We start from the raw sequence: 17,170 nt of genomic DNA, 5'->3' as shown, positions 1-17,170 counted from the left end.
AATTTTTTTCCCGTTTCCTAGTACATTATATGGCAAAGTAAAAGGTGCTACGAAAAACTACAACTCGTCCCGCAAAAATCAAGCCCTCATAGTACTATATCGACGGAAAAATAAAGGCATTATGGCCTTTGGAAGGTGGGGAGGAAAAAAACTAAAATGAAAATCTGAAAAAGGGCTGCGGCGTGAAAGGGTTTTCTTCTAACGGGTGTTTCTTCTAACTTTTACTTCACTATGGGGGCTGCTATTTTGTTTTTCATCTCTGTATGTGTCGATTAACGACACATACAGAGATGGAATACGGCAGCTACAGTGCATAGGAGTCAATGAACGGGAGCCGTTCCATTGATTCTGCTCTCTGGCTCTGTACTGCGCAGACGCAGGTCAGCCCTTATGCACACGACAGGGTTTCCCGGCCGGGTGACGGCCGTTGATAAATCGGCCGTCACCCGGCTGCATTAGGAAAAATAGACCCCTAATGGGGCTATTCACACGACCGATTTTTTGACTGCCCGGGAAACCTGGCCGTCAAAAAATGGGACATGCCCTATTTTCGGCCGCTTACCCGGCCGCCCGGCTCCCATAGAAGTCTATGGGGCCGGGTAATACACAGCCATCATCGGAATGTGTCTCGAGTGTCAACCGTCGCTCGCGCTCTCTCTCCTCCTCCTCCTAGTGCAGAGTGCATGTGAGGAGGAGGAGGGTCTTTTTTTGCTCCCTGTAGGAGTCGGAATCCCCAATCCCCGGCCGGGGATTGGGGATTCCGCTAGAGGAGAAGTGAGTGACTACACTGTCGACATATGGACACAGCGACGTCACTCACTTCTGAAGCAGAATCCCCGACTCGTTGGCCGGGGATTACGATACAGGAGAAGTGAGTGACTACACTGTCCATATATGGACACAGCGATGTAACTCACTTCTGCAGCGGAATCCACGACTCTATGGCCGGGGATTCCTCTCCAGGAGAAGTCAATGACTACACTGTCCATATATGGACATTTAAGTCAGTGACTTCTCCTGGAATGTGGGGGGGGGGGCTGGGTGGCATCACCTGCAGGAGGCTGGGTGGCATCACCAGCAGGGGTGCTATGTGTGGCAACAAATTTAAATGAAATTCATCCGATTTTAAAACGGACAGGGAAAAAAAACGGATGCAAAACAGGTCAAAATTGGCCGTTAAAAACGGCAACACGGCCCGGAACGGATGCAAAACGGATGCAAACCGGCCGGGAAAAACGGCCGACACTCGGACCCTGTCGTGTGAATGAGGCGTCAGAGTCCCACAGCAGAGCAGGGGTTTGCAGGGAGATCGCAGGCGCCATCATGAAGACCAGCTGCACTGCAGGTAAGATGTGTGTTTCTCTGTCTGTCCCTCTCTCTCTCACACAGACAGCCGCTCTCGTGACCCCCGACCCGTCCCCACGGGCCCCCCTGTAGTCGTGCAGGAGACTCTGTATAAAGGACACATGATGTAACTATCCTGGGAAAGCTGGGTGATAATATGCCCGCTGTTAGTGCAATACCCCGCTTTCCCAGAACAATAAATCTCTCTTGTTGTGCTGAGACTGAGAGGTTCATTAGTCACATTCCCAAACAAACAGTCTCAGTACAACTAGAGAGATTTACCGTTCAGGGGTCTGGGAATGCTGGGTGACCACCATTACCACTCCTACTGGAGTGTGAGAGGTTCATTAGTCACATGCCCAAACACTCCAGTAGGAGGGGTAATGGTGGTCACCCAGCTTTCCCAGAAGCAGATATAACCAGGAAAGGGCTGGATGGACGGGCTGAGGGTGCACAGGGTTTTTGGTGATCCCCCTCTGTCATGTGATTGGACCTAGGTTAGTGGTTCATCAGATGGGGTTCATGCGACTATAAATCTGTCCATAACAAGAGACAGTGCACTCAGGACAAGCCCTGCCCTCATGTCGTAGTTGTGTGGTTCTGTCTGCAGTGATGGCGGTGGGTGGCTCTGACACCCGCCTCCCCCGTCGGGTCATCTCAGGACAGAAGGAGTGTCCGGATTGGAGACACAGCGCCGCACCTGTCCTCAGGTTGTGTCTGGTATTGCAGTTCACCTCCATTGAAGTGAATTGGACAGAGCTGTAATACCACACACGACCTGAGGACAGGTGCGGCGCCATGTTTTCCTGGACGACCCCTTTAAGACTTTTCCTGTGTGTGTGTGTGTGTGTGCGTGCGTGCGTGCGTGCGTGTGTGTGTGTCAGAGCGGAGTGTGCACGGGCGCCGCTGATACTTCATAGCCGCTTATCAGCTGTTTTGAAGAATCAGCGACGAGCACCCCCCCCCCACACACACACACACAAAGACACACAAATCCCCCAAAACACGCAAAATCAAGTGTAATCAAGCGTTTTTTTAATGTGGTTTTTTTTTAACGTAAACTGTGCAAAAAAAAAAAAAAAACGTGTCAAATGCACGGCGTGTGAACCGGTCAACTGAAAAGTCATTCACTTCACTTTCATCATTCTAAGTGCTAATTTACACGAGCGTACAAACATCCAAACTGAGTGTCATAATGATGGTGGCTGCGTGAAAATCACACAGCCGCGCATCATATGCTGCTGACACACAGAGCTGTTAAGTGCCTTTTGCGCAAGCAAAACAGCGCGTTTTTTGCGTGCGCAAAACGCACACGCTCGTGTAAACCCGGCCTAAGGCTGGGTTTACACGCGTGTGTGCTTTTTGCGCACGCAAAAAACGTGGCGTTTTGCCTGCGCAAAAGGCACTTAACAGCTCCATGTGTCAGCCATGTATGATGCGCGGCTGCGTGCTTTTCGCGCAGCCACCATCATTATAACACTCCGTTTGGATGTTTGCAAACAGAAAAGCACGTGGTGCTTTTCTGTTTTCATTCATCCTCTTCACGGCTGTTGCGCGAATCACGCGCGTCCCACGGAAGTGCTTCCGTGTGACATGCGTGGTTTTCACGCACCCATTGACTTCAATGGGTGCGTTATGCACGAAAAACGCTCAAAGAACGGACATGTCGTGACTTTTACGCAGCGGACTAACGCTGCGTAAAAATCACGCAACTGTCTGCACAGCCCCATAGACTAATATAGGTCCGTGCAACCCGCGTGAAAATGACAAGCGTTGCACTGACGTATATCCCGTTCGTCTGAATAAGCCCTAAGGGTAAGGCCACACACAATATTTACAGCTGAAAAATCAGAAGCAGAACGCCTACAAGCATCTGCCCATTGGTTTCAATGGGAAATACGGCATTCTGTTCCGACAGGGCGTTTTATACGTGGTCGTTTTCCAAAACCGGCACGTAAAAAGACACCCACCAAAATGAAGTGCACATCACTTCTTGGGACGTTTTTGGAGCCGTTTTTCATTGACTTTATAGAAAACCAGCTCCAAAAACGGCCGTTAAAAAAACGCGAGTTTGATTAAAAAATGGCTGAAAATCAGGAGCTGTTTTCCCTTTGTTTAGTAAGCGTGTGAACATACACTTAGCCTTTTGGTGTGTCCTATAACTTCTGCCAGCTGCAGAAATCACACCCAAAATGGCTGCCGGACACTGCTTAGCAATTTGAAGACACCTTTTCCTGGCTTGTGGGAGGGGGGGTGAGATTCCCTCCCACATTTACAGAAGCTGTGAGTCAGGTTGCTTTGCCTTATTCACCTTGCTGTAATTCTGGGAAGTGCTCCCCCTGGTGGCCAACATAGGAAAACATGTCAAATTATTATTTGATTTTTAATACTTTCCACCATATGGAAAAAAATAAATAAATACAGCAAAAAACGTAAAAAAATATAATGGAAATAAGTAGCGACACTTAAAAAAAAAAAAAAAAAAAAAAAAGTTTAATTTGCGACACATTCCCTTTAATGATATAGAAGATAGGATTATTAACACTATTTCTATTTTTGCAGATGACACCAAGCTATGTAGTATTGTTCAGTCTATGGAAGATGTTCGTGAATTGCAAGCGGATTTAACCCCTTAATAACCAGCCTATTTTAGACCTTTATGACCAAGCCATTTTTTACATTTTTTACATCGTCTCATTCGAAGAGCTATAACCTTTTTATTTTTGCGTCGATATAGCTGTAGGTGGTCTTTTTTTTTTGCGGGACAAGTTGTAATTTTTAAAAGCACCATTTTGGGGGACATAGAATTTATTGATTAACTTTTATTAACTTTTTTTGGGGGGCGGAATAGAAAAAAAAAAAACAGCAATTTCACCAGTATTTTAGCGCCCCCAAATTTACTCCGTTTACCGTGTGATATAAATAACAATAACTTTATTCAGCGGGTTGTTGTGATTGTAACGATACCAAATTTGTATCGTTTTTGTATGTTTTACTACTTTTACACGGTGAAAACACTTTTTTTTTAAATTATTTGTTTTGTCTCTATATTTGAAGATTTATTTTTATATTTTCGCCTATGCAGTTGTATGAGGGCTTTTTTTTGCGGGACGACTTGTAGTTTTTATCGGTACCATTTTGGAGTAGATGCGACTTTTTGATCACTTGTCACATTTTTATTTTAAGGCTGGATTCAAAGAAAACACCAATTTTTGCATGTTTTTTTATTTTATTTTTTACGACGTTCACCGTGCGGGTTAAACGATGTAATAAGTTTATAGTTGGGGTCGTTACGGACGCAGCAATACAAAATATGTGTAACTTTTTCTTACTTTATTTTGTTTGTTAATAATAAAGCAGTTTGTAAGGGGGAAAAGTGGGTTTTTCATTTTTTTTCACTTTTTATGAAACTTTTTTTTAAACTTTTTTTACTAGTCCCACTAGGGGACTTCACTATGCGATTATCGGAACACATTTATAATACACTGCAATACTTCTCTATTGCAGTGTATTATGCCTGTCCGTGTAAAACGGACAGGCATCTGCTAGGTCATGCCTCAGGCATGATCTAGCAGGCATTCGCTCCAGGCAGACCTGGGGGCCTTTATTAGGCCCCCGGCTGCCATCGGAGACACAGACACTCGGCGATCTTATTGCTTGGCTTTCGGGGGGATGAGAGGGAGCTCCCTCCCTCTCTCCAAAACCACTCAGACACGGTGCACGCTACTGAGCGCCACATCTGAAGGGTTAAAAGGGTGAGATCGATACGGATATCGATCACAGGTTCGAGCAGGGACGCCCCCAGCTAAATCTGGCAGCTGAGAGCAGGGAGATCTGACAGCTCCCTGCTCTGTTTACTTATTCTGATGCAGCGACGTAAAAAGTCTATTGCATTGGAATAAAGCCCGTTAGTGACAGACGTAAAAACACTATTGGGCGGTCACTAACGGGTTAAACAAACTGAGTGTTTGGGCGTCCACGTGGCAAATTAAGTTTAATGTAGATAAATGTAAAGTTATGCATCTGGATACCAACAATCTGCATGCATCATATGTCCTAGGGGGAGCTATACTGGGGGAGTCACTTGTTGAGAAGGATCTGGGTGTACTTGTAAATCATAAACTAAATAACAGCATGCAGTGTCAATCAGGTGCTTCAAAGGCCAGCAAGATATTGTCGTGTATTAAAAGAGGCATGGACTCGCGGGACGGGGATGTAATATTACCACTTTACAAAGCATTAGTGAGGCCTCATCTAGAATATGCAGTCCAGTTCTGGGCTCCAGTTCATAGAAAGGATGCCCTGGAGTTGGAAAAAATACAAAGAAGAGCAACGAAGCTAATAAGGGGCATGGAGAATCTAAGTTATGAGGAAAGATTAAAAGAATTAAACCTATTTAGCCTTGAGAAAAGACGACTAAGGGGGGACATGATTAACTTATATAAATATATAAATGGCACATACAAAAAATATGGTGAAATCCTGTTCCATGTAAAACCCCCTCAAAAAACAAGGGGGCACTCCCTCCGTCTGGAAAAAGAAAGGTTCAACCTGCAGAGGCGACAAGCCTTCTTTACTATGAGAACGGTGAATTTATGGAATAGCCTACCGCAGGAGCTGGTCACAGCAGGGACAGTAGATGGCTTTAAAAAAGGGTTAGATAATTTCCTAGAACAAAAAAATATTAGCTCCTATGTGTAGAAATTTTTTACTTCCCCTTTCCCGTCCTTTGGTTGAAATTGATGGACATGTGTCTTTTTTCAACCGTACAAACTATGTAACTATGTAAACGCATCAAAAATGCTAGCGTTTTTGCACAGTGCTTTTTAAAATACAGGCTTTTTTTGCTGCGTTTGACACGGTTTTTTTGGGCGTGTAATTAGGATTCCCATTGACTATGGGAATTACATGCGTTTTACGCACCAGTAAATTACATGATGCTTCTTTATTTACATGATGCATTTTTTTTAAACATACGCACGTAAAAAAAACGCGCCGTGCACACTACTAAGCATTTCCCCATTTAGGTCAACGGGAAGCTTAAAACCTGCGTAAAGTGCTGCAAAAACGCATCAAATACATGCCATGTGAACAAGGCCTAAAACTCTAGGATCGCTGTTTCTTGGTCACTTTAACGCTTTTATTTAAAAATATAAATAATTATGTGACCAAAAAGTAATGTGTACCAAAAAAAAACTGCAGTTAGCCCAGCAAGAAATAAGCCCTCACGTCACTCAATAAATTAAAAAAAAAGTAATTTTTTTTCTTTGTAAAAGTTGTAAAAAACATAAGAGATAAATTTTGTATAGCTGTAATAGCTTTGACCAAAAGAATTAAGTTAACCCCTTAAAGGACCAGATACATCAATTTACTTTGTGTTTTATTTTAAAAAAAATGTATTTGTTTGTGTTTTACTTTTTTTTACTTTTTCTTGTCTATGGGTGCTGCCATTTTTTTTTCCATCTCTGTATGTGTCGATTAACGACACATACAGGACATTGAACACGGCACATACAGCCCCATAGTGAAAGCGAACGGGGCCCGTTCCATCCACTATGCTGTACACCGTCTGTGTGGGAACGGCACATGCGCCGCTCCCACACAGTCCAAATTGAAGGTCTTCGGCCGAGCAACGTCCGGCGCCATTTTCTTGTGGACTGGAAGCCGCGGCTGGACAGTAAGATTACTACTTCCGGTCGCGGCTTCCGGACTTGTGCCGTTGGAGCGGAGGGAGCAGACGGAGCGGACGGACCGGAGGGAGCGGCGGCGGCAGGAGCAGGTAAGTTAGGTCTGTGTATGTACGTGTTTTAGTGTGTGATTACTACTGTATGTAAATCTACTACACTGTGTGTTCGCTCAAAAAATGGCGACACACAGTGTAGGAGGTTTGACCGTTTATTCCCCTCCTTTCTCCTGGCACTAGCCAGGATAAAGGAGGGGGGATTCTGTGAGCTCACTAGAGCGAGTGTGTATACTCAAATTTTGCAGCATAAAGCAATATGGTTGCTTTACCACATGCCAATGCTGCAATTTTGGGAATTGCTCCATCTAGTGACCAGCACTGGGAAATGTTATACATTTTAATCTAATTTATAATATTTCCTGACTCATGAAAAAATTAAAAAAAATGTTTAATCACTTATACATGGTTGAACTAAAAAAAAAATTCTAGCGACACATTCCCTTTAATACCTAACATGTTTTAAAACCTTAATAACCAGAGCAATTTTCGCAGTTTTGCTATTCACAGATGTAACGCAGTATAACTCTGTATGTGTTTTATGTATTGATGTGAATTTTGCACTGTTTTCTTGGGATATGTAGTGCTTCCTTTTTATGGTATATATGTGTAGGTAACATTTGTTACTTTTTTTATAGCCGTGGAAAGACAGAAAAAAAAAGTTTTGATGTTGATTTTTCATCATTTAAAATGTAACAGTTTGAAAATAAAAGTAATTGTATCATACAAATGTATTGAAATATATTTTTTCATTTATCCTTTTCATAAGGACACCTGACTTGGAGGTGTAGTTTATTTTTTTTGACCAGAAATATAGTACAAAACACAAGTGCCCCTTTTTTCAATTGCGCACGAACATGTCTTCATTTTGTTTTTTACACCATGGTATTAATGTATGGGTAATGGACTTGAAGTCCAATAAATAATGGTAAAAAAAACATTATCTTCTACAAACTAGACACTCTAAAGTCTATTTCTAGCGGTTCAATTTCTGTTTTAATCCTTCACACTTTTTACAGAATTTGTCCAAACTTGGGCCAAAAAAATAAAAATTCTGCTATTTCTCCCGTGTACGGCAATACCAAATATGTGCGTCTAATCTATTATATGGACCCGTTATAGGGCATATCATAGAAGGAGTCCATTTTGGCTTTTGGAGGTCTTTTCACGCCAGAGCTAATTTTAGGGAACCACGTTATGTTTGCCGTGGTACTGCAGGTCAATTTGACAAGTATAAATGTCCTGCTAATCATCTAGGGGTATAGTGAGTATTTTTAATAGGTGGAAAGAAATAAAAAATAGGTTTTTCCAGAAAATACAATATTGCTGCATTTTTACAGTGAAACATTATCCAATAAGCAACCCTCCCTTTTGGTTCTCCCTACAAAAACAGTGTGAATGTAAAGGAGTTAATAATGTGGGTAATATCACAGTCTTTGCCTTCATAAATCCTAAAGGCAGATGTGTAGCCTGTACCGCTCTCACAGAGCTTGTAGATTTTAACCCCATATTTTGCTCTCTTTGAGGGGATGTACTGGCGGAATAAGAGCCTGCCTTTGTAACTCATTAGCGATTCATCCACCGCTAGGTTTTTTTCGGGGTTCTACACCGGCATAAATGATTCCTCCAAAGTTTTTATCAGGGGCCTTATTTTATACAGGCGGTCACGGCCTGGATCACTACGGGGGGGGGGGGCTTGGTGATTGTCGTTAAAATGAAGGAAGCGCATTAGCACTTCATATCTGCTTCTGGTCATAACGGCTGGAAACACAGGTGCGGCATGTGTAGGGCTTGTTGGTTCCACTTCTCCTCTTCCCCTCGCTGTCGGGGTTTGACAGGGATCAGTCCTAGGTCCGCTTCTCTTTTCTCTCTACACAGCTCCTATTGGACAAACCATCAGCAGATTTGGCTTCCAGTACCATCTCTACGCTGATGACACCCAATTATATACCTCTTCCCGTGACATCACCCTTGCTCTAATACAGAACACCAGTGATTGTCTGTACGCTGTCTCTAACATCATGTCCTCTCTCTATCTGAAACTGAATCTTTCTAAAACTGAGCTCCTTGTGTTCCCACCATCTACTAACCTCCCTAAACCTGATGGCTCCATCTCCGTGTGTGGCACTATCATAACTCCTAAGCAGCACGCCCGCTGTCTCAGGATTATTTTTGACTCAGATCTTTCCTTTACTCCTCACATACAATCACTTTCACGCGCCTGTCATTTTCACCTCAAAAACATCTCCAGAATTCGCTCTTTTGTTACGGAGGAAACCGCCAAAACTCTCATTGTCGCTCTGATTCACTCTCGTCTTGACTACTGTAACTCATTACTAGTCGGTCTTCCCCTCACCAAACTCTCCCCTCTCCAATCTATCCTCAATGCAGCAGCCAGGCTCTTTATGACCAACCACTACACCAACGCCTGTATTCTGTGCCAGTCACTGCACTGGTTGCCTATCCCCTTCAGAATAAAATTCAAACTTATTACTCTCACCCACAAAGCTCTCCACAGTGCTGCACCTCCTTACATCTCCTCCCTCATCTCTGTCTACCACCCTACTCGCGCTCTATGTTCTGCCAACGACTTTAGATTAAAATCCTCCATAATCGGAACCTCCCACTCCCGTCTCCAAGATTTCTCTCATGCTGCACCCGTCCTCTGCAATGCGCTACCCCAGACAATAAGATTAATTCCCAATATCCACAGTTTTAAACGTGCCCTGAAACGTGCCAGGACGTTTATCCGAATCTGCAGAGGCTGGAGGCGATGCCTGTTCAGTCTTCCATGACTCCGGTGAAGGACCTGTGAGAGGAAGTATCGTCACAGCACGATCTCACGAGATCACACTACTGTGAAACAAGCTGGGCATTAATGAAGAGAAACGTATGATGCTGATTGGTCAGCGTCGTGCACTTTGTTACAACACCCACTTGGTGATAAGTTAAAAAAACACCCAGTTGGGCATTAGAGGACAAATTAGCATAAAACGAAAAATTATCATAACTTGCTCCAAATTTTATTTTTATTTTTTTTAAAAAAAGACAAAAAAAAACCCTGCTATCTACATTAAAGCGCCTATTAGGTAGGATATACCTTAGATTAGGCAGTTCTAAACTGGTGACAGAGCCTTTTTAAGTTGTCATTTTTACTGCACAGTGAAAGACATACAAATGAAACCCAAAGGGGGGGGGGGCATTACGTTTTTTTTTCCAATTCCTCCCAACAAATCTTTTTTCTGTTTCCCAGAAGATCGCATGGTACTATAAATAGTGCTAGTAGAAACTACAACACCTCCCACAAAAAACATTCCTTCACACCACTCCACAGAATAAAAAACAAAAAATTATCGTTCTTGGAAGGCGGAATGAAAAACAAAATACAACCCATGGCGCTACAGCCATTTTTCAACGTGCAAGAGTAGGTGGTATCTGCCCACACATCCACAGTGCAGAATATGCACACTACATTCGAATGAAATTATATACACATATATAAATAAATAAAACAACGTTACAACCAATTAATTTCATCTCCCGGGTGTGCTGCCTAACCCACGGGAAATCCGAGCTCGGATCAGTTCACAGAGGTAAAAACCGCGTTACGAATAAGGAGTATGTTCTCTCATTCCAGTCATGCCTACCACCGAGCATTCCACGCACACGGATATCTACGACGCCATTACACAAGCCTGACACTAAGCACACAACCGTCTGACTCAATTATTCAATGTTCCTCTATATTAAAACAGCATAATAACATCAGATACAACACGTAGTACGTGTTTGCCAATCGTACCTTCGTGTGTTTTAGCGATCTTCGCCATGTTGTCCAGCAGCTCTACGACGGAAACGGACAGTTTCAGTGCTTCCGCTACACAATATTACAGCAACTGCGCATGCACCAGCCACTACATTACGTATTTCTAGTTCCGCCTACCTTTGTCTTTAACCTGGAAGTAGTATTATGGTATCTCTCTAAATGGCGCGCATATCTTCAAATTTCGCTGGACTTCTGCCATAAACCAGCGTTTTAGGGATCCTAGTGGCCCACGGTGTCCTCAAAGCCCGTCGTATTGCCACAGTATCCGCCCCAGTGTTCGGGATAATAGGGTTTAAATACGATGATGTATACACACATATATGTACATTACATACAGTCTGTGGTGATTACAACTCATCATCGCCACCTTCTCACCTCTTCTCCCCGCATCGCCCTGCGCACTAACCCTGTATAAAAAGTCCATGATCCGTGTGTATATACCAGCAATTGCCCCTGTATATAACTCCAATCATCCCTGTATATACCCCCCATCATTCCTGTATATACCTGCCATCATCCCTGTATATACCAGCCATCATCATCCGTGTATTTACCATTGAGACAGGCACTATCCGCTTGCCATGTTGCGGGCATTGAGGCGGAACAACAATTAAATGTGGAGAGAAAGTACTATGTACACCAGAAGGGAAATTCTGTTTTGCGTCAGCCGCCATGCAAATGCACCATCAAACAGGATCCAGTATTGACAAATCGCCTGAGGAAGGTCACGGTATTGACCGAAATGTCACACTGTCACTGGCTATAAATAAATTATTTATTTGGAAAAGAATTTCCCTTCTGGTGTGCATAGTACTTTCTCTCTATTGGATCGGGCTGGGCCCCTACGTATGCACCCACGCCTAAACCTAGTGCTATCCGAACCTTGCTACAACAATTAAATGTGGCGGACATTGATGACACCGTGGACCAATAGGATGCCTAAAATGCGGGTATATGGCAGAAGTCCAGCGGATTCTGAAAAAATGCAGATGGTACCCAGTTATTTGTGTCTGGACATTGTTTGTGCTCTATGTGTAACTATACAGTTACACATACTATACAGTTACATGTGGAACTATACTAAATGAGATAATACCGAAAAAAAAATAACAATAATTTTCGAAGTATTTATTATGGTTGTTAGAAAAAATCAATGTGGTTGTTGACGCGACAACTGAGCCAAAATATATTAGACTGATATTTGTAATGGTTAAGTTAACCGATACCCACCCTCCAGTGATTTATCCTGTATAAACTCTTTTTATTGAAGCAGACATAGACAATCATATTAATTATGCATCATTTATACATGGTATATTAACATTGTAGCCTAGAGAGCAATGACCTCTCATCACAATATGTAAATTCATATACCATGACATCATAACATATGTGGTGCATCAATATGTATTTAATCTAGTTCAACTACATAGTTGGAGAACAACAAACAACACATAAAAGACTTGGAGAAACAGAAGCCATAACGCCACAGTTTGTTTGAAAATAGTTACAAAATTTGATTAGAACATACAATATAAAGTGACATGGATTTAAAACTTAAAGAGGCTCTGTCACCAGATTTTCCAACCCCTATCTCCTATTGCAGCAGATCGGCGCTGCAATGTAGATTACAGTAACGTTTTGTTTTTTTCAAAAACGAGCATTTTTGCCCAAGTTATGACCATTTTTATATTTATGCAAATGAGCCTTTCTTAAAGAGGCTCTGTCACCAGATTTTGCAACCCCTATCTGCTATTGCAGGAGATAGGCGCTGCAATGTAGATTACAGTAACGTTTTTATTTTTAAAAAACGAGCATTTTTGGCCAAGTTATGACCATTTTTGTATTTATGCAAATGAGGCTTGCAAAAGTCCAAGTGGGCGTGTTTAAAGTAAAAGTCCAAGTGGGCGTGTTTAAAGTAAAAGTCCAACTGGGCGTGTATTATGTGCGTACATCGGGGCGTTTTTACTACTTTTACTAGCTGGGCGTTCTGACGAGAAGTATCATCCACTTCTCTTCACAACGCCCAGCTTCTGGCAGTGCAGACGTCACTCACAGGTCCTGCATCGTGTCGGACGAGCGAGGACACATCGGCACCAGAGGCTACAGTTGATTCTGCAGCAGCATCAGCGTTTGCAGGTAAGTCGATGTAGCTACTTACCTGCAAACGCCGATGCTGCTGCAGAATCAACTGTAGCCTCTGGTGCCGATGTAGCCGACACGATGCAGGACCTGGGGCAGGAAGTGAGTGACGTCACAGCGTGATCTCTCGAGAACACGCTGTGTGTCTGCACTGCCAGAAGCTGGGCGTTCTGAAGAGAAGTGGATGATACTTCTCGTCAGAACGCCCAGCTAGTAAAAGTAGTAAAAACGCCCCGATGTACGCACATAATACACGCCCACTTGGACTTTTACTTTAAACACGCCCACTTGGACTTTTGCAAGCCTCATTTGCATAAATACAAAAATGGTCATAACTTGGCCAAAAATGCTCGGTTTTTTAAAATAAAAACGTTACTGTAATCTACATTGCAGCGCCTATCTGCTGCAATAGCAGATAGGGGTTGCAAAATCTGGTGACAGAGCCTCTTTAAGTACAACTGGGCGTGTTTAAAGTTAAGTACAAGTGGGCGTGTATTGTGTGTGTACATCTGGGTGTTTTTACTTGTTTTACTAGCTGGGCATTGTGAATGGAAGTGTATCATGCTGACAAACCAGTGACCAATCCGCATCATCCACTTCTCTTCACAACGCCCAGCTTCTGGCAGTGCACAGACACACAGCGTGTACTCGAGAGATCACGCTGTGACGTCACTTCCTGCCCCAGGTCCTGCATCATGTCGGACGAGCGAGGACACATCGGCACCAAGCGACAGAGGCTACAGTTGATTCTGCAGCAGCATCGGCGTTTGCAGGTAAGTCGATGTAGCCTCTGTCGCCTGGTGCCGATGTGTCTTTCGTGTTAACGAAGAGAAGTGGATGATGCTGATTCGTCACTGATTCGTCAGCATCATACACTTCCATTCACAACGCCCAGCTAGTAAAACAAGTAAAAACACCCAGATGTACATACACAATACACGCCCACTTGTACTTAACTTTAAACACGCCCAGTTGTACTTAAGAAAGGCTCATTTGCATAAATATAAAAATGCTCATAACTTGGCCAAAAATGCTCGTTTTTGAAAAAAACAAAACGTTACTGTAATCTACATTGCAGCGCCGATCACCTGCAATAGGAGATAGGGGTTGGAAAATCTGGTGACAGAGCCTCTTTAAAAGGATCTAGAATATTAGTGTGGTTGTTTAAAGTCAGTTAAATAACGGATAACTTGCATAAGAAGATTGTTAATAGTTATATATTCCTCAAGTTAAAAACCAAGAAATGATATCTGTATTGTATCCTATAAGCGTCCATGCATCCCGATTTATGAAGAAAATTGATAGGAGAAGCAGAAGGTTTATACAAAACCAATGCTCCTAATACCCAAAGTAAGAAGGTTGCATGGAATACGTCATAGAAAAAGCAGGTACAAAAAGTTAAAGTTCAAGATAGATATGAAGGGGAAAAGGATCCCAACATATAGAGTAGCATTGAAGCAGGCAGAAGTCTAATTCAAATAAAGGGTATAAATGCAAGCTTACCCATAACGATAAATGGTCTAATGACATCACACTGTAGCCTGATGTTATTGCATAGTTGAACATTCCATAATAACAACTGTGATCGTAACTCAGGCGAAGTTGTTTATGTAAACAAGAATATAATTGCATTAACCCCTTCCCCCTGCTTGCATTCTGGGCCCTAATGTCCAAGCCATTTTTTACATTTTTCCATTGTCACATTCGAAGAGCTGTAACTTTTTTATTTTTGCGTCTGCATACCTGTATAAGGTCTTGTTTTTTGCGGGACGACTTGCAGTTTTTATTGGTACCATTTGAGAGTAGATGCGACTTTTTGATCACTTTTTATCACATTTTTTTTAAGTCAGGATTAACAGAAAACAGCAATTTTTCCATTGTTTTTTATTTTATTTTTTACGGCGTTCACAGTGCGGGTTAAATAATGTAACAGCTTTATAGTCGGGGTCGTTACGGACGCGGCGATACCAAATATGTGTAACTTTTTTGCTTTATTGTAGTTTTTTTTAATAGTAAAGCATTTTGTAAGGGGAAAAAGTGGGTTTTTCATTTTTTTGGTTTCACTTTTTTTTTTTTATTAACTTTATTAAACTTTTTTACTAGTCCCACTAGGGGACTTCACTATCCTCCGATCGCTATTATAATACACTGCAATACTTTTGTATTGCAGTGTATTACTGCCTGTCCGTTTAAAACGGACAGGCATCTGCTAGGTCATGCCTGCGGCATGATCTAGCAGGCATTCGCTCCAGGCAGACCTGGGGGTCTTTATTAGACCCCCGGCTGCCATAGAAGACACAGACACTCTGCGATTTTATCGCCGGGTGTCAGTGAGATGAGAGGGAGCTCCCTCCCTCTCTCCAAAACCACTCAGATGCGGTGCTCGCTATTGTGCACCGCATCTGAAGGGTTAAACGGGTGAGATCGATACTAATATCGATCTCACCCGGCAGAGCAGGGACGCCCCCAGCCCTCAGCTGCCTCTGGCAGCTGAGAGCAGGGAGATTTCACGGCTCCCTGCTCTGTTTACTTTATTCTACAGCAGCGACGTAGAATAGCGGCGCTCTAGAATAAAGCCCACTAATGACCGCCGTAAAAAGGCGTATCGGCGGTCATTAAGGGGTTAAACAAAATTCTTACCTGTCTTAATTTATCAAAATCATTTAAGGCTGGACACATCAGTCTGAAATTTCTGTTTTTTATCCCTGTAGTCTAACCAAGGTTGCCAGACCCTAAGAAAGGAGTTCCTATTTTTATTTTCCCATCCAGCGAGTTTTTCTGGCCAACTTATCTGATGTAGTTTTGGTTTTTTTAAACTCGTTTTATTAAGAACTGTATAAAATCAGTCACACATCACTAATTACAATATATGACACATTGGATCAAGGAAATGTACATATAGCATGGGCGTAGCAAGGGGGGGCAGGCGGGGCACGTGCCCCGGGCGCAGTTCAGACGGGGGCGCCAGCGCCACCTCCTGCTGCACTATAATTGTACCTGTGTCGCAAGGACACAGGTACAATTAGAAGCAATGAATGACCGGGCACGTTCCGTGCCCGGCCATTCAGCGCCTCTCCACGGATGAAGCGACTGGTACCTTTTGTACCAGTGACGCTTCCGTCGATGAAAGGCGCTGACTGACTGGCAGGGAAAGTCATCCTGCCCAGCCAATCAGCGCCTTTCATAGACGCTGTGTTCAACCCCCTGGAGACCTGCGCAGAAGAGAGCAGGTCTCCATGGCTGCCGGACGACATGGGAGCGGGAATAAGGTGAGTATGAATATTTTTTATTTTTTTTAAATTGTAATAGAAGTGTGGCTGTATCTGCGGGGGAGGGGGGACTATCTGTAATGGCAGGAAGGAGGTGAAGGGAAAGTGAGCCCTAATCTACCCACCGCCCTGTCCCTGCCTACTTGCAACGACCCGCCCTAGGCGACGGGGTACAACTGGGCGGCGGTCCCTACACTGTCTAAGTGCACGGGAGAACAAACAGGGAACACGCAAGGGAAGGGGCAGTAGCCCACGGAACACCGCGAGGAAACGGAGCGGTGAATGAGTTGTCAGGACCAGGATGAAGTGGAGTATACCCAAGTGAGCACGGAGGAGGAAGCAAGCCGGAGGCAAAGCAAAGCAGGTTAAGCAGAACAGCAGCAAGGCAGAAGCACGGCAGAAGAAGCTGGAGCAAGCAGCAGTGGGGCCAGGAATCCAAAAGAATTACAAGCACTGAGGAGGAGAACACAGCAGGTAATAAAGGACAGGGGGCGGAGCTAACTCCGACTGACCAGGCCGCGATAGGCTCTCCCACTCCTGAGCCTGCCACCCTGGTTGGTGGGAGAAGGTGTCAGTCGAACAGGTCTGGCCTCAGGTGTGGATTGATTAATCCCAGGAGTATACCTAGACGTAGTACCTGGCAGATCCCTAACAGTACTCCCCCTTTTATGAGGGGCCACCGGACCCTTACTAAGAGGACCCGGTTTAGTAGGGAAGAGAAGGTGGAACCTCCTGATCAATACCCCAGCGTGAACATCACAAGCAGGTACCCAAGTCCTCTCCTCCGGCCCGTACCCTCTCCAATGGACCAGGTACTGGAGGGAGCCCTGGACCATCCTACTGTCCATA

At 43.7% G+C, this 17,170-nt stretch overlaps 1 protein-coding gene across 1 annotated transcript in view; it reads right to left on the bottom strand.

Moving 5' to 3' along the window:
- The window catches only part of SF3B1 (splicing factor 3b subunit 1), a 250,717-nt gene extending 239,746 nt beyond the window's left edge, over positions 1 to 10,971 (bottom strand). The window contains exon 1 of the mRNA XM_075830013.1: positions 10,887 to 10,971. Coding sequence (XP_075686128.1) covers positions 10,887 to 10,914 — 28 coding nt within the window. The 5' untranslated portion in view covers positions 10,915 to 10,971. The remainder of the gene's footprint in view (positions 1 to 10,886) is intronic.
- Between the last annotated feature and the right edge of the window lie 6,199 nt (positions 10,972 to 17,170).

Source organism: Rhinoderma darwinii, chromosome 6 (assembly GCF_050947455.1).
Source record: "Rhinoderma darwinii isolate aRhiDar2 chromosome 6, aRhiDar2.hap1, whole genome shotgun sequence".
In the NCBI taxonomy this organism is placed as follows: domain Eukaryota; kingdom Metazoa; phylum Chordata; class Amphibia; order Anura; family Rhinodermatidae; genus Rhinoderma; species Rhinoderma darwinii.
This window is presented reverse-complemented; position numbering and strand designations above follow the sequence as displayed.